This window comes from Monodon monoceros, unplaced genomic scaffold, assembly GCF_005190385.1.
Source record: "Monodon monoceros isolate NGI ecotype Baffin Bay Population unplaced genomic scaffold, NGI_Narwhal_1 Super_Scaffold_7, whole genome shotgun sequence".
Taxonomy (NCBI): Eukaryota; Metazoa; Chordata; class Mammalia; order Artiodactyla; family Monodontidae; genus Monodon; species Monodon monoceros.
This window is the reverse complement of record NW_021703784.1, coordinates 12,395,757-12,413,200: the sequence shown is the minus strand read 5'-3', so window position 1 is coordinate 12,413,200 and position 17,444 is coordinate 12,395,757. Positions and strand designations below refer to the sequence as shown.

The following is a 17,444-nucleotide window of genomic DNA, read 5'->3' as shown; positions in this document are numbered from 1 at the left end:
TGCTCCCTTCGGAGACCAAAGACCAGGGTCGCTGCCTTCGGGGTGCTGGGGCTAGAAGTCATTAGTTAGGCTGCAACCTCAAGGCCTGGGCCACTGGGTGGGGCTTGGGGAAAGTGTCCAGCTTCAGGCCCTAAAGGGACTGGGCTGGGACTGGTGGAAAAGCACTTAATGGGGCAGTTTCTCACGTTAGGACGCTGTGAGATGATTCAGTCGCCTCTGCAGAGGACAGAGTGATTCAGTAGAGAAGCTGACTTCAGGGGAGCTGGTGAGTCACCGAGACACGCTGTGCCCAACCATCTCCAGCCGGGCCACCAGGCCAAGTCCACCTCTGGGCTCAACACTGCTGAGCACGGCCATGGTGACAGGCAAGTTCTCCCCCCAAGCACACATGCAGTTCTAGGTCATGTGCACTGGAACCTGCAAAGCCCCCAGGTTGGAGTCTGGCCCTTACAAGCTGCAGCACCTACACAGCTGCTGGATTGGGTCCGCCAAGCAGACGCAGAGCTGAATGAAACCAACCCCTGAGTTTGACGGACAACCCACAGAGAGGACATCTGTGTGGCCAGTGCCTGGGATGCTTCCTGCCCTGGAGGCCTCTTGTAAGTAGCTGCATAACCGTGGCAGCAACTTCAAGGGAGGGGGGCACCGTCCCTGACTCCTAGTCCAGACGCCCTTAAGTGGGATGGGGGGCCGGGGACAGTGAGGGGCCAGCTGGCTCGATGTCAGCCTGCACCAGGCAGCAGGAATTGACCTGGGAGGAAACACCCACGGCCTTGGGGCCTGCCCACAAGAGGGGACTCACCATTCTCCATGTGGTTCCTCTCGATGAAGCTATGGCTCAGGTCCCCCTTGCACATCTTCTCAACGTGGCGCATGCATACATTGAGCAGGTCGTCCTTGAAGTTGCCCAGCGACTGCCCCAGGCCCTCCCCCTCCAGTAGAACATGGTAGGTGGGCAGGGGTGGGGGGAGGGAGTAACTGCTCATCAAGGCACCAAATTCCTACCAGGAAAGGAAAGAAGCCATTAACTTTCTGGGTCTTTGGGAGCTATGGGGACCTTTCTCTGCACGGGGCTTTCATGGTCCAGCTGGAAGACCCAGCACAGGAGGCAGAGGAGCTGGGTTCCAGATCTAGCTCTGCTACTAGCTAGTCCCACTTTTTCCCACTCGGCACTCGTTTCTTATTCTTCTGTAAAACGAAAGCGTTCAACTAAAGTCCACTATATGCTAATATCCCTAATTGCACTAGCACTGAGACCTGTGACTCCGTGGTTCCCGTCTCTTAAACTGGGTGCATTGTGACTACCTCATAGGGGTTTATGGGTGTGACACAAGCTGTGAAGTCTTTGGGCGTGAAAGCACCAAAGAAAGGCAAGGAATTACTAGCGTATGGGTCAGTCACGGTGGTTTCTCCCCCTGCACATGCCCACTCACTGCCTCTACACTTTGGCACTTCTCACTTCCCTTCGCTCTCACTGGAGAATCCCTTCATCTCAAATCCTAATGGGCCTTCAAGACCCAGTTCAAATTCTACGGCCTCCAGAAAGCTGTCTCCAGCCTGTTTGCCCATCCCAGAGCTTCCACAGGCTCTTATCTCCTGAACCATAGGCTTTATCACTTAATTACACTCTCTTCTACATTGTTCTCTAATTGTACGTGTCTTATCTTCCCAGCCAGATTGCAGCTCCTTGAGGGCAATAACCATGTCTTATACCTCTCTATTCTCTGCTGCGTACATGCAGTACCCAACACAGTCTAGCAGGTGGAAGGATGGATGGAGGAATTGACAGACAGACAAGATGAAGGATAACAAATACGCAGCGCTCATATGTCACACCCCCCCATACCCAGTGCAGGCATCACTAATCGATCACAGAACTGTTTCCTACTGAGCCTGGAGCACTATTTGTACTTACCAACTGAAGTTGGGACAAAGTGATATTTGTGTGCCATCTTTAAAGTAGGTAAGGAAATGGCTTGGATGGAAAAATTAAATAGACAGAATGGAGCTTAGAGGGATGAATGGATGGATAGATGGTTGGATGATGGATGGTGGATAGATGGATGGATGGACAGATGGACACTGGATGAGGGTCTGGGTGAGTGGATAGAAGGAGTGAGGGATTGAATGACAGAGGAGCTGCTTGTTACCTGCAGAAAGAGCACCGAGTCGCTGATGTCGTGGAGCTGCTCCCTGGTCTGCTTGTCGTCCCGCAGCACCTTGGCCCTCTCATCCAGAGCATCCACGATCACCTCCACTTGGTCTACAGCGTCCTGCTCCCGCTGCTGCAGTGCAGCCTTCACCTCCTCCTTTTGCTTCTCCAGGTCCTGCATCAGGTCTCGGAAGTTCTGCTCCAGGGCGGCCTTCTCATTGGTGGTGAAGCTCTGAGTCCAGAGTGAGGGGAGAGAGGAAGGATGGTTTCAGTAATTAAAAATCTCCCTAGAGGGTGCATCTTTAGGTCCCCAACATAGAGTCAGGGCACTTCTACTGCCCTGACCCTGCAAGCCTGTTCAACCAAGAATCTCATTCAAAGGCATCACTGAGGGATGCCATCTCTTGATAGAGATGGCCAGGGTTTTTTTTAACAGCCCACCTTTCCTTATCTATCAGCAGCTCCTCCCCCTTGGTGGGTTGACATGAACCATCATTCTACCCTTGGGTAACTCCATGGGCCCAAAAGTTCCCAGATGAGTCAGGGTGTGTCCACTGAAACTTCAACCAGACCCAAACATCATTCAGAAAGTGAATTAATGAGCTGTTTATGTAGCCAGGGTCAAGAGTCAGTGATTTCAGGTTGTAGTTTACAAGCATTCAAACCACGACAGACAGACATCTAGCCACACTGACACAAGTAAAGGGAAAATAGCACGCATTTGGTGGCTGGGTAGCCTGGTGGGCAGAACAGACATCGGTGGACATTGGAAACCACACTGGAGGACAAGTTGGTCCAGGGTCTTTATTTGCTGGGATGTGTAAAATGAGCATTAGGTGCTGGACAACATGGATGCCTGGCCCACACTTAGAAGGGGGCAAGAGAACCCAGAAGAAACGAGTGTGGGTTGTAACTGAGACCTCGAGCTGGAGCACAGGCCTGCCTCTTCCGGGCAGCTCAGGCTGGGGAGAGCCCTGGGGGTGGCTTACCTTGATGCGGTCCTTCTCCTTCTGCCACTTCTCAGCTTCATCTTCGATCTCAATGATCTTGAGCTGCAGCTGCTCCTTTTGCAGTGACAGCTCTGTCTGCAGGGAAGGAGCCGGGGTTGGAGGAGAAGTCGGGGGAAGAGGTGGAAGAGAACCAGAGAGTCAAGGAGTGGGCCCACCCAGGGGGCAAACTCGAGCAGGGTCCACCGCTCAGCCCTTCAGCCGTTCATTCAGCAAACACTCATCAGGCCGTCGGATATGCCAGGCACCACACCAGTCACTGAGGATCCAGCAACAAGTCAAACGCCATCTCATTGTAAACTCAGGCCTCTGGGGCTGGGCAGCCCAGCCATGTCTTCGTAAGGCTGACCCTCTGCCAGGCCTTCCACCCAACGTGAGCAGGAAGGAAGCTCATTTATGGGGTTCCCACTCCTTTCAATGGATCTGGGGCCATCAGGGAGCAGCTTAGGGGAGAAAGGGGACGCAGCCCAGCTCAGCAGAGCCCAGCCCAGGGAGTGTCCCGTGGCAGTACCAGTGTGCAGGGTTTCTATGATATGACGTGAGGCTTGTGTTGCAAGCAGGAGCCTGGGTTGCCACCAGCGGGGACTCTGTCTGGGCAGGCACAGCTATAAACCTGTTTCTGGGAAAGGGAGTGCCGTCTGCAGTTTGGGCAAGATCGAGACTTTATTCAGGGTCCCTGGGGGAGGAGAGAGGCCAGCAAGTGAGGCAGTGAGGGTGGATGGGACAAGGAAAGGATTGGTTCTAGGCACCCCTGCTCAGGAAGAGAACGTGGGCTGGCAGGGTCTGGGGTGGGCTGAGAAGAGGATCTATCAGGAACGAGCTGGGACATGAGCTCTGATGGATACGGAAAGTATGGATAATAGTTTCCTTCCAGCGGAGGAATGTCCTTCTCTGAAAAGCAGCTACAACAGAGACAAAAGTGGAGGCGTGAAGCTAAGGTCAATCCAGTTCAGCCAAGAGGCACCTCTTTTGTTCTGTGGGTTCCCCACTAGTGCTCCCAAAGCACCTGCCAGCTTGGAAGACAGGTGGGTGATCTCCACCTGAAGGCAGGAAGACCAAGCCATCTGAGAACACCCCGGAGCGCTCACCGGTCTCCCCACCACACTGGGTTTTGAACACAGAGTCCCACCCATTTCCAGCCATCTCCTTGAGGAAGCACAAGAAGAGCCAACATGTGGAAGCCACAAACCACCAGGAACGTGAGCTCTCTTGGCAAGGAGTCCTGAGCAGCTGGGCGCACACGTCACAGCTCCTGGATACTCTCCCAGGCCAGGGGGCTGCTGGTGGGTCCCTGTGCAGACACCCAGGGAAGTGGATCAATGGAGGAGAGAGTGTCCTGGCTTTCTTGAAAAAGTGCCCAGAGAGCCGAGAAGCTGGTGGAGAAGGTGGGAAGGCCTAGAGCAGGAGATGCAGTGCCCCCAGCCAGACAGCCCGGGATTCCAACCCCGCCCGCTCTGCCCACACCCCTGGGCTCCCCAGGCCAGAGACTCTAAGTTCTTCTCAGAAAGCATGTGCCCCACGAGCTACGTGCTGGAAATCTCACAACACGGAAAATGCCATCGCCAGGGATGGAAAACGTTTAAGCGGAGGAGTAGACGCGGATGAAGGTGAGGGTTTGGCCTGGTCTCTGGACAAAGGCTGGGAGAAGCCAGCTGTCAATAGACACAGCGGTGGGAGGTTGGAGAGTCAAGGGACCCAGACCCCACGTGGGCAGCGGAGACTCTGCGGGGGCAGAGCCGAGAGCCCCAAACTCCGAGGTTGGCGGAGCCGGTGGCCTGGAGGGTTCCTGAGAAGCCTGGGACTGGTAGGTGGGTCTGAGCTGTGAGGAAGAAGCCTAAAGGCCGGACAGTGGGTCTGTGCTGGGCAACTTTCCCGTCCCTGGAGAGCCCCTCACCCCCAGCAAGCAAGGCCCCAAGGGGATGGGACGCCGGAAGCCGCCTCCCCCCGCAGCTGAGATGTCCTCACCAGCTCAGTGATAGAGCGGCTGGCGTTGGGGCTTCTCACCTGACCTCTGCACCCAGCACAAGGAAAGCAGAGAACAAAAGTACATTCACTCCCACCCCCAGGTCTGGGGGGCCGGGGGGCAGGCGCAGGGCAGTTCTTCCATGAAATGAGCCTGGGGGATCCAGGAGGGAGCCCACCCAGAGCCCAGGACTGGGGCTCCAAGGCTTTGAATCCAGTTACCACCACCTCTAGGCAGGTGGCCTTCACAAGTTACCAAACTTGGTGCCTCGGTGACTCCATTTTTTGTGGAGGTAGTATGAAGGCCATCTCCCAGCCAGGTGTGGGATGAACTGGGACCAGGCAAGTGAGGCTCTCAGAGAGCACCTGGCACAGAGAAAGCGCTGACGAGTGGTCCCATCCCCACTGCTGGGTGGGGCACGTTCCATGGACCGGGATCCGAGCTCGGAGGGGAGAGGACAGGGTGGCGGGCAGGCCCACAGGGCACGGGTAAGTGAGGGGAGTGGGCAGGTGCAAGCAGTGTGGATGGAGTGTGCCGTTGTGCTGGGGCCCAGGGGTGGTGCGTACACAGTCGGGATACAGAGTGAATCGTCCGGGGGTGAGGGGAGGGAGGTCAAGACACTGGGCTGCAGATGCAAAGTAGAGGCTTAGATGGTGGGGAACTGAAGATTGGAGGATACTGGGGAAAGCGGAAAGGTGGTGGGATAAAGGGGGTGGTGCAGGCAGGCTAACCCCCTGCGCGAGGGGAGAAGGTTTGCCTAGAGAAGGTGAAGGTAAGGAACCAGCGGAGTGAGCAGAGGTGCTCGGGGGACCTGCTGGCAGCTGTGGGGCATGGGGCATTAAGGTGAGGAAAGGTCTTACCCGCAGAGCACAGACTCACTGGCCAAGAGGGAGGAAGAGGCACTGAGTACAGAGGAGGGAGAGTCCAGGGGCTCTAGAACAATGAAGAGCCTCGGCCAAGGGTAGCGGGAGTCAGCCCCTGGGGTCCACCCTGAGCAAGAGAGGCAGGGAAGAGGGAGGCTAGCGGGGGGTGCACAGAAGAGAGCCAGAGGTGTCGGCCAGTGACCTGGGAGGGCCGGAGGGAGAGGCAGCCGATCTGGAAACAGGCGAGAGAAGGGTCAAAAGCGGAGCCGCCCTGTCTGCAGCAGTGGGCGGAAATATCAGTCAGGGCGGAGGAGAAACTAGGCTACTGGTTTCTTTGAGGCACCAGGGAAGTCAACATCGGCTGGGAGGGGGCCTTGCAAGGCCAGACTTGCAGGGCACCAGGGACCTTGGGCTGGGAACTCTGTGCTACTAGAAAGGTCTGCTCTCACCTCTGGGATGAGTACTACCCTGTCAGGAGAAGAGGGTTTGGGGTGAGACCTCTGGGGATATGTCCAGCATCTGTTTAGCCCTTGGCAATTTTTCCCTGCTGGCAGGGTTACACAAAAGCCAGAAAAGGCAGGATATAGGAAACAATAAAACATAGGAAGGCTCCAAAATACTGGGTTCTCCTGCAACCTTAGAAGGAAGGGCCCTAACTGCTTTACTGAGCATCCACTATGGGCCCGCATTTCTCCTTTCATCTGCAAAAGCCTCCTGGGGAGGCAAGCCGTGTTATCCCCATTTTACAGATGCAGAAACCGAGGCCCAGAAACATTGAGGAGCTTGCCTGAGTTCTCCCAGCGGGGAAGTGGGAAGACCACGACACAGCAACAGGACTCAGCTCTGTTACATGGCCTCAACCTCTGGGCTATTCTCTGTACCTTCCAGGACATCATCCGTGCCCTTCACCCCTGCCCAAGCTCCCCCACCTCACGGATGGGGCAATTCATCAATTCTGCCTCTTTTCCTCTCCTCCCCACACCCTCCCCATCACCCCCTGAGGCCCCACTTTCTCCTTCTTTCCCTCCTCCCTTGAAATCTGATTAAATCTCCTGATGTCTGACAGGGCCTCAGCTCCCCTCAGCTCCACCCCTGTCTACACCTCCTTCCCGACTTCCTCCTTCTCCCCAGCTCACTCCCTACACCCTGCCCAGGCCTGTCCCTAAATGCCTTCTTTGTTCCCTTCTCCCACACTCCTCCATGACGATTGCCTCTCGCTCGGTTGCCTGGGACGGGCCCATGTAAGCCACACAGTCTTGAAATCCTTCCGGCCTTGGGGGAGCAGAGGGGTGGCCAGTGGCTGGTGGTGTCTCGGCCCGGACAGACGGGACCTTCAGGTGCAGACTCACCTGAGCACTCACCTGGACAGGTGCCTGCGCTGCCCCCAGAGAAGAGGAGACGGGGCCCCGAGGGATCCTCCCCTGGTCTGAATTAACCACACAGGCCGTTGGCTGTGACATTTGCCAGATGAGCCAGTTAATTGCCAAATTTGTACTTTCAGACAAATGGTGATTCTATGGATAAGAATCTGAAATGCTGGAGAGATTTCCCCATTTCCACACAGATGTCAAACAGCCCAGTATTACTCTGCTTAGCTGGGGCACACCGCTCCTTCTACTTCCTTGGGTGTCAGGACGGGGCAGGGGCAAGACAGAGTGGGAAGAGCATCACCCAGACTGTCTCCAGACCAGCATCGGGCCCTTGACATGTTACCCCACCTCCCAGGCCTCGGTTTCTTCCTGGTAAAACTGGACTAGATTCCTGATTTCCAACCTGACCACGTATTCGAATCCCTGAGGGTAACTTAAAAGTACAGATCCCAGGCCCTGACCCCCTGAATCAGAACCTCCCAGGTGACCCCAAGGAGCCACTGCCAACCCTATAAAAACAACATTTAAAATGGTGGAGAGAAAACAGGCTGGGCTATGGCCACCATGAATCTGAATCCCAGCTCTGCCACCTCCCAGTGCTGTAACGTTGGGTAAGTTTCTTGGCATCTTTGAGCCCATTTCTTCACCTATAAAATAGATGCAGTTACTCCCACCCCGTGGGACCGTCGTCAGAACTAACCGTGTAAAGCCTCAGGCTAGCACCTGGCACATAGCTGTACTCCATAAAGACAGGGGTGTCTCCTGCCTGCCTCCCTGGCACTCTCCTTCCCTGCCTCCTGTCTCTGTACCTCTTTTTATTTTGTCCTTTCCTCCCCAGCACCCACAGAGTTCATCCCACCTCCTGTCTCACCCACCCTGTCCCAGAGCAGAAGTTCTCCCCTAGGATCTCTGGGGAGGATGGTCCCAGCACCTGCCACTGCACCCTAGGCCTTTCGCCTGGCTCATCCTCCCAAACCCCGGTCATGGCTGTCCACCCAAAGAGTCCCAAAAGCCCAGACCAGCACAGCTCCCAAAACTCAATGAGCAGCGACTGCCCATGCCCAGCAGCCCAGCAGTTCAGCCTTCAAGGAAGAATTGGGCAATGAGACCAGGAGCAAAGCCACAGGCCATGGTGACAGAGAGGAACCGAGCCAAATGATGGCGTCAGGAGAACGAGCGACGCACGGAATCTGAGCTGCGCTGACGAGCTAGGACCTCGCCCTCCAGAGCAATGCTTGGCCTGAGCACTCCTCCCGGCGCCTTGCCAGGCTGCCAACCCAGAGCCCAAGAGGACCCACGACAGGCAGGCCGCCCTGCAGCAAGCAGCCATGGCCAGGAATCCTCCACCCTGACCCGGTGCAGCAGAAGGCACTCGGGATAGGCAGAAGGAAGGGCCACGAGACACAGGAAAGGATGGTTATGTACATCTCATCAGTCTGATCCAGCCTGGGAAATGCCCAGAGGCGGAGGGGTGGACCACAGGACATCTGTGGACCATCCTTGCGACATTCGGAGTGGAATTGGAGACCTTCTGATCTTGGGTCAGCAGAGGAAGGATTGTCATGCTGGCACACCAAGTGGCCTTTCTCCAGCACTACCTCTGCTCGGAGTCTGTAGCGAGATCTGAGGCCCAAGAGATGAGCACCGCAGCCCTGGGTGTTGTCTACACTTTTGTGCAAGTAACCAAGATAGGTCAGCGATCACCTCACCTGGGCCTCACCAACCAGGCTGTAGAACAGGTTCTGGACGGGGCTCCTTGCAAAAAGCTGTGTGGGGCCCTAATGTTTGAGTCTGCAGGGGCTGCCTCCAAAGGATGCCAGGACTGACACACCAGTCCACTTTGATCTGTCAACCCATCTAACACTGCTCTGTGCCAACATCCCTCACGCCTGACATTCCAGCTGAGCCAGACCGGGACAAAGTGCCCCACTCCAGCTCCAGCTCCACTCAGCCGCTCGGCACCACCCACCCTTGCCTACCTACACTGCTGGTGCACACACAGCATTGCACGTGTGTGCACGCACACACACACACACACACACACACACACACAGTCTGAAGCTCCCACCCCTAAAGTCACTCCAGTGAATCAGACATTTTCCCCTGAGCCCCTGTAATCCCATCCCCCTCAAAGGAACCCTAACCCTTCCCCTAAGTTGCTCCCCAGCATTGGTTGAGGACTCAGGGAACTTCTTCCTCAAACAGTGAGCTTGGACAGGTCTCTTCCTTTCTCTGGGCCTGTGTCCGCATGCAAGGTGGACTAACAAGATTGCTAACGCTCCAGTCTGATGTTCTGTCCTCTGCAAGTTGATGTTTACTTACAGCCACTGCTGTGTAACTGGGGGATGCGCCCCAGACTGGTTTGTGAGTCTGAGCTCTGCCTCTTGACCTACATCATGAGCCTTCAAGGGTGAGAACTGTGTCTTTGAGTCCTGTCCCAGTACTAGAACATGAAGTCCGAGTCCCAGGTGCCACCAGAGAAAACTGCCCAAGACTGTCCTGTCCTCCAGGGGCACTCAGGCTTTTCTTAAGTGGAGATACCCTTGTTTCAGATGACATTTGGGGCCAAACCTATAGATAAATAAGCGCATGCACTGCTTGCACTGGGGGTGGGAACAGGGGTCCCCTGACTTCTTGGCACCAATTAGCCCCCCGCCTCATCCCTGATGCCTCAAAGACATTCCCAAGAATCCTAGGGCTCCAGGGGTCATTTGAAAACTTACAATCTAGTCCAATCCCTTAGTTTCACATGAAGGGAAACCAAGCCTGAGAGAATGGAAGGGACTTGTCCACCATCTCACAGCTGGTTAGAGGCGAAAACCAGGACTAGAAGTCAGGTCTCCTAAAACACAGCCTGGGGCTCTGCGACTTCCTGGTTGCGGTGGCTGAAGGTGATTGGCCCTCGTTCTGTTTTGATTTCCTAGGTGAGGTCCTGGAGGCGGGGACCATGGCCCCTGCCCCATCTCCATCTCCCTATCTGAAGCTTGAAGCCAGACTGGGGTCAGGGAGTTAGGGAAACTGGGGTCACCTTTTTCCTGGGCCAAATGAGGCTTCTGAAAAGGATCTTTGAGTCTTTTCTCATCGCTGACTCATCCTTCCTGCCCAGGGGTATGGGTAGGAGAGAGTAACCTACAGACTCCCGGTTAGGAAGGCTGGGCCCAGAGGGTGTCCTGGGCTGCCCCGTTCTGCAGGGTGCAGAAGGTCAGGTGCCCTGCCTTGACCACCGGCTGGAGACCGCCCATGTCACAGAGCTGTGTGGCCGCGGGGGCACCAGCCCAGCATCTGTGGAGTCAGGAGCGGCAGCCACAGCTGAGCCTTTGGTCCAGCACACCCTCTCCAGGTGTAAGGTGTCCACGTTCACAGGCTTCCACACGCCCCTGCTCCTCCCCACAGAGGCACATGCAGGATCACGTACACAGAACACAAACACACTTAATGTATCACATATACAGTCATATGCAAACATCCACATATGAATATAACACACCCCTCCCCCCCCAACTCCAACCCTCACCAAGAGTGTCCACCTACAGGCAGAGGTATGTCCACATACAACCACACACACAAAGCACACGGGGCCTAGCGGAGGGAAGGATAAAGGAGGCCACTGGGAGAGTCAAGAGACTGGCTGGGGGATCAGATAGAACAAGAAGGAGCCACTGGACTGCAAAAGCCAACTCTGAAGCTAGAAAAAAAGGGCCTTGAAGCGGTCCTCAAATTCCCTTCTCCTCACCCATGACTCATCCCAGGAGCCAGCCCTGCTCAGGTGGGAAAAATTCTCTCTCCCTTAAGTAAAAGAGAAAGAAAGAAAAGAAAAGAAAGGAAGGAGGGAGGGAGGGAAGGAAGGAAGGAAGGAAGGACGGAAGGAAGGAAGAAGGAAGGAAGGAAGAAAGAAGGAAAAGACCCAGCTAGACACAGAGCCCAGGACTGCATGCTGATTCCCTAACCTGACTTGAATTTATCCTATGACCTTGGCCAAGCCCCGCATCTTTGCTGAGCCCCCATTTGCTCATCTAGGAGATGCCTGGTCTCCTGAGGCCTTGGAGGATTGGGGAACCGTCTCTGACTCCCAGCCTGGGGGCGGGAGGGGAAAGAACTGTTTTCTGAAAGGACAAGGGACAGCAAGAGACTTGAGCCCCAGACCCTGGGAAACCCCAGTGGAGAAGATGAGGTGGGAGGACGCCTTGAGGGAGGAGAGACCTGGAGGGGCCCGCTGTTACCTCCTTCTCGGCTTTGGCCTCTTCCACGGTCACGGTGATGTGGTTCTTGTGCTCCTGGAACATGCAGAGGTAGCAGATGCAGGTCTGGTCCGTCTGGCAGAAGAGTTCCATGGTCTTGCCATGCAGGGTGCACTTGCGGGCCTCGAAGTCCCGGATGGGCTCGAGCAGCTGGTGGTCACGGAAGGCGGCACCCTCCAGGTGGGGTTTGAGGTGCAGCTCGCAGAAGGAGGCCTGGCACACCAGGCAGGACTTGACGGCCTTCTGCTTGTTGCCGATGCACGAGTCGCACAGGACCTCCTCGGAGCCCAACTTGGAGTGCAGGTGGGTGCTCGAGGCGGCCCGGGGGGAGATGTTCTGCTGGAGGTCCCCAGGCTCCATGACGGCCACCGTGGGCTTGCGGGGCTCCAAGAAGATGGGCCTGCGCGGCTCCCCCTTCTCAGCAAGGGTGACAGGTGGCTTCTTGGTGGCCCCCAGCTGGAGCCTGGCATAGGGGGACATCTTGCCTTCTCCAGAGTCCATGCTGAAGTAGTTGGAGCCCTTGTCATCCACAGACTCAACAAACTGGATGATGGGGCACCGTCCCTTGTTGCCCAAGAACAGGGAGCCCTTTCCCTCGCCTGGCTTCAGGGAGCCACCTAGGCTCTTGCCCTCGGCTGCTTCCCTGCCGTGGCTGTTGGTGATCCTGGCCTCTTTGCCTTCGGCCTTGGCCCCATTCTCCAGGCTGCCTCTGGGGCCCAGCAAGCTGCGGGCACCCCTGGCTTCCGGGCTGGCCCCGCCGCTCCTGGAGGCACCTGCAGCTTCCATTGTGGGTCGCCTGGCTGGTCTGTGTCGGGCTCGCTGGAGGTGCGGTGGGTGACCTCTCGCGCTGCGTCTCGGCAGGAGTGGGACAGGCAGCCGCAGAGCCCGAGACACACCTACGGGGAGAGGGGAGAAGGAGTGGAGAGGAGGGGCCACAGGCGAGCCTACTCAACGGGCCCGGGCCCCGGAGAGGCAGGCAGCTCCCAGAGCCAGCAGAGCAGCCAATCACACAGGGGGCCACACCCTACACATTCATACCTAGCCTGATTTCTTAAACAAGTGTTTTTTCTCTCCCCCAGTTTAACTATTTTCCACGGCTCAGCAGCAAGTTGGGCTGCTTCCTCCTGACTCACTTTCTTCTCATCAGGAAATGGGAGCCTCTGTCCTCACAGGTTTCACTGAGGTGAGCAGTCCCCGGGACAGAAGGCGAGGTGCCCGCGAGGCCCACAGGACAGAGGGCTATTAATTGGGTCACACAAGCCAAATAACCTTGTAATGTGAGGGCCCAGGTTTCAGAGGAAGATCCCCTGCCGCCCTGAGACAATGGAGCTGCTTCTCATCTTGAAGGGAATGATGGGTTCAGTTGGATTTGGATTTTAGGATTTGGAGGGAAGTGGCTACTGATCATTTAACCCTGTATGCCAACTTTCAGGCACTGTGTTAGGTACATTACCTGTATGAGCTCACTTAAACCTTACAGCAACCTGTTCAATTATCCCCATTTAATAGATGAGAAAACTGAAGCTCTAAGAAGGTAACTTGCTGGCCTAAGTCTGCTGAGTCCTGGTGGAGCTGAGATTTGAACCCAAGGCCTTTGAGATGCTAAGGTCCCGTCAGCCACCTGACTATTGTAATGGAAGACAGCTTCGGAAAGTCACGTCTGTCCCAGAAGCACGAACAAGGTGCATACAGCCTTATGTTATTTCTCTCAGAGCAGGTAGAAATAAACTGCTTGGATCCAGAGGACAGAGAAATAGTAGTGAGGGACAGGAATGCAAGCAGTGCCAGGACAGGGGGCTGCATCCTCGGGGCCGAAACACTTCACTCTCATCTATCTCCACAGTAGGTATGCTGTGTGGCTCAGAACAAAATCTGCCCGCCCTCTCTGTTCCAGGCCACAGGCAATACCCTCCAAAAAGAAGCCAGTGAAGTGTGGACTCAGATACCCTCAGAAGTGAGACGTTTGGGTACGACTGTCATATAAACACAGACCTCAGGGGAAGAAGTGAGAAAAAACAACTCTAGCCACTTCCTCTCTCTGACCTCCTGCAGGAACTCTGGGGACCCTCCACTCCTGCCAGGACATGCCACCTGGTCCCCTCTGGGCTACGACCCTCTGCCATGGTCCAGGGAAGCCAACACCCCTGCACAGAGTAAAGGGCTGTGCCTCTCCCAGGCTGGGCTGGATGGCGCAGCACAGGAGATGGGCGTGGCTGAGGTGGCAGGTTCTGGACTGCGTGCAGGGGAGTGGGTTCCCCTCCCTTCCCCTCGACTCCAGGTCGGGCTCTGGGAGCCCTACAGCCCCTTTGGCTCACCAGGCTGAACAGCAAACCCTTTGCAATAACAGCCTCTGGGAACGAGAGACAAGCTTGGTTCACAGAGCAGCCAGAGCTTTAAGGGGCGGGGGAGTGCTGGGGGCAGAGGGTGCTGCTTCATCATGGGGCTTCCCTCTCACCTCATGTCTCTGTTCTCAGGCCCCAGGGGAGCCCCATCTTGTTTGAACTCACTGGTAAGTTGTCTAAGAGCTCGTGGGGACTTTGGGGGCAGGAAACCCTTTCTCAAAGTCAGGCCCACTTCCACTGGGCTCTTGCCTGAGGTGTGGAGGGAGTGAGAGATGGGGACATGCCTCTCCTTCCCCTGCTAGTGTCTCCTGGACCCTGTGAGAACAGGCTATGAGGGGCAAAGAGCAGCAGAAGGGGAAAACCAGAGTGTTCTAGTTATGAACCCAACATCAGTGCCGGCTGACCCTGGGGTGCTGCACTGGGAGACCTCTGCTAGTCCTTGTAAGGACTAGTCCTTCATGCACCTATCTTCCAGGAGTCTGGGAAAGATTCTGAGCCTGGGGAATAGGCCGACACAGAGAAGATGCTCAGAAAGCATTTGTGGGTGGATGGATGGATGGATGGATGAATAAAATAAATAAAAGTTAGATGGATCCAAGTGGGAAATGGATGGGTGGATGGATAGTAGATGTGTGGATGATAGGTGAGTGGGTGGCAGGATGGTGGATTGATGGATGCATGGTGGATGGATGGATGGATGATGGATTGATGGATGGATGGATGGATGGTGGCAGGATGGAGGATGGATGGATGGATGGTGGATTGATGGATTGATGGATGGATGGTGGATGGATGGTGGTTGGATGGATGAGTAGGTAGGTAGGGAACTGGATAAAAGAATTGATAAAAAAGGAAGGGAAAAGGGAAGGAAGGAAGATTCGTGGGAAGGAGAGAGGGAAGAGGAGGGAAGAGAAAGGAAGGAAGGAGATGGACAGGTAGTAGATGGACAGGTCGTAGGTAGGCAAATGTGCTGGTAAACGTTTAGCAGCTGACTTTTCTGGCACTGGTTTATAGTGTTTGCCAATTTCTCCCTCCCTGGCCAGTTTCAAGCTACTAGCGTGAGGTGTGCTGGGAAGAGATAAACACAGTCAGCTCCCCCAGGCCACTGTGAGTCACTCCGGCACATCACGGAGAGTCAGCGGGTGACTGGGGTAGACGAATTAATGTAGGAAGGAGGATAGAAAAAGGGATGCTGGAGAATTCAACTCTCAGTTGTCCTGAGGGAGCAAAATGGGCTCAAGTGATTTTAAGGCAATAGAAGACAAGGCTACTTTATCTCTTCCACGAGGCTTTCCCTCTGCCCCAGGCCCACAGTGATGGCTCCCTCCTCTGAAACCCTGTTACATCGCTGTCTGTCCTACTCAGAGGTATTTAGCTCAGACCACCCAATGGGGTTAATTACTCACTCATTCCCATTGATATTTCTCCAGCCTCCTACCATATGCCAGGCTCTAAACGAGAGACTGATCACACAGGCGTAAATGAGTCCCAGATCTCATGGCTGGGGAGCTCACAGTCCAGTGGGAAAACAAACCAGTGAGTCAGTCATTTGAATCTAGCATGTCCGTGAATGAGAGAAATCCATGTGAGAGTTTTGGCCTGCCCAGGGTGGGGAGGGAGGGCCCAGGCCTTGCTGAGAGAGGCTGGTCCCTCCCACCGGGCTGAGCATGGCTCACTTCCCATGCACAGAAGCATCCTCCCTGGCCAGACAGAAGCAGCATTTAATTTGACTCAGCAGATTTATTCAGTTGAATTGTGTCAGTGCTGGTTTACCGGCGTTTTGGCCCTCCCGGATAAGGGCCTCAGGCCCTTCCTTCCCTTGGTGTGGGTGCTCCTTCCAAAGGCACGGTGGACTCCAGGTACAGTCTCCTGGCAATCTCCAGAATCCAAGGGCTGAAAAAGGGAAGAAGCCAAAGAAATGATTGTCCTTCCAGGGACCCCATGACTCTATGCCCACCAGTCCCAGGGCTGAACTAGAGAGACAAGGATTTCTAGCCTCTGGAGTACTGAGGTCTGGTGTGGACACTGTGGATCATCCATGGGTGAATGATTGCTCCCAGAGCTCCCCCGAACCCCTCACTCCAGTTCTGCCATCTACACTCTACACTATCTGTGGGGGTCTGCCTGCTCTTCAATCCCAAATCTAGTTGCACAGTTTCCACGAAAGGGCATTTCCTGATGGCTCACAGAACCTGCGTGTTACGTGCAAACTGGCAAAAAGCCCCCAAAGGCTGTCATAGCCATCACTGTGGCTTGGAGGTGAGGGGGTGCTGGGAAAAGAAGAAACCTCTTTGTTTTCAAAGGCCTTGAAAGAAAGGGGCCCCTGGAGCCCCTCTGTCACTCATCTCCCATCTTATCCAGTTCCCCCTCTGGTCTAGCTTAAAGCCTTCCTGCTGCAACATTTCTCCCTATACCAAGTGATGGTGGAATGTCACTGGCTGCCATCCCCATCCCTTGCAAGGTTTAGGAGGTAAGAAGAGCTGACAGGTATGGCTTCCAGAGAAGGACTCCTGTGGAGCTGGGGAGAATCCTGCCTGTTCAGACTAGGCCTGCCCTTCCAGCCAGCCCCCACCAAGTCCCTTCCTCCCATACCCACCTATCAGCCAACTCCAAGCCTCCTCCCAGGCTTGTTTCATGAGGCTTCTCCAAGCCATTCCCCTCCTGGAAGCCTCCCTTGATTCAGCGGGTGGGGCAGCCTCACCCACCCACTGCTGTGCCCTGGCAACACCTGATTCTCTCACCAACCACCTCCAGATGAAAGAGGAAACCCCTTAAAAGGAGAAAACTCCTCCTGTTCCCTTGGAATCCCAGGGTTGAGAGGGAGCGGCCAGCTGGTCCACTCCCTGCCTCTAAGAAATGCTATATCTAGAAACATCTTCTAAAAGACCTGCAAAGAAAGAGACTTCACAAGATCCCTTAGCTATTTGACTTCAAGCTTTAGGACTGTTTGCTGCAGGAACTTCTTCTTTGAGTCTTTCTGAGCCTCAAGCCCTGCGAAAGACAAGATGAGGGGCAATTGTGTCTGTGAGAGGAGGGCTCTGGTCCAACCTTAGTGCTTGCATGGGTCTTCTGAATTGCTGGTATCTCTGTCCTTTGGTGTGCCTCTAGTTGTAAACAGCAGCCAGAAGGCTGTGGTGGTTCAAACTTTAGAGCAACAATAAAATCTCTGAAGTCTAATTTACTCATTTCTGCTATCCTAGTCCTACAGAGTTTCACCTGAAACTGGGGGGTTTTGATTTTATATTGAGAAGAACTCTCTAATTTTTTTTCTTGTGATGAGAACTTTTAAGGTCTACTCTCTTAACAGCTTTCAAATACACAATACAGAATTATTAACTATTGTCACCATGCTGTACCTTACATCCCCAGGACTTATTTATTTTAAAAAGAAAAGGTTATACCCTTTGACCAGAAGAAGAACAAGAAGAAGAAGAAGGAGGAGGAGGAGGAGGAGGAGGAGGAGAAGGGAGGGGGAGGGGGAGGGGGGGGGGGGGGGAGAGGGAGAGGCG

General features: G+C 55.0%; 1 protein-coding gene across 2 annotated transcripts in view; it reads right to left on the bottom strand.

The window, feature by feature from the left end:
* TRIM29 (tripartite motif containing 29) overlaps positions 1 to 17,444 on the bottom strand; it is a 35,842-nt gene that overhangs the window by 13,550 nt on the left and 4,848 nt on the right. The window contains exons 2-6 of one of the 2 annotated variants that reach the window (XM_029206993.1): positions 15,709 to 15,828; positions 11,576 to 12,489; positions 3,142 to 3,237; positions 2,151 to 2,384; positions 803 to 1,001 (exon numbers count right to left, since the gene is read on the bottom strand). In XM_029206993.1, coding sequence (XP_029062826.1) covers positions 803 to 1,001; positions 2,151 to 2,384; positions 3,142 to 3,237; positions 11,576 to 12,379 — 1,333 coding nt within the window. In that variant the 5' untranslated portion in view covers positions 12,380 to 12,489; positions 15,709 to 15,828. Of the gene's footprint in view, positions 1 to 802; positions 1,002 to 2,150; positions 2,385 to 3,141; positions 3,238 to 11,575; positions 12,512 to 15,708; positions 15,829 to 17,444 lie in introns of those variants that run through there. The other variant, XM_029206994.1, reaches the window with a different exon arrangement.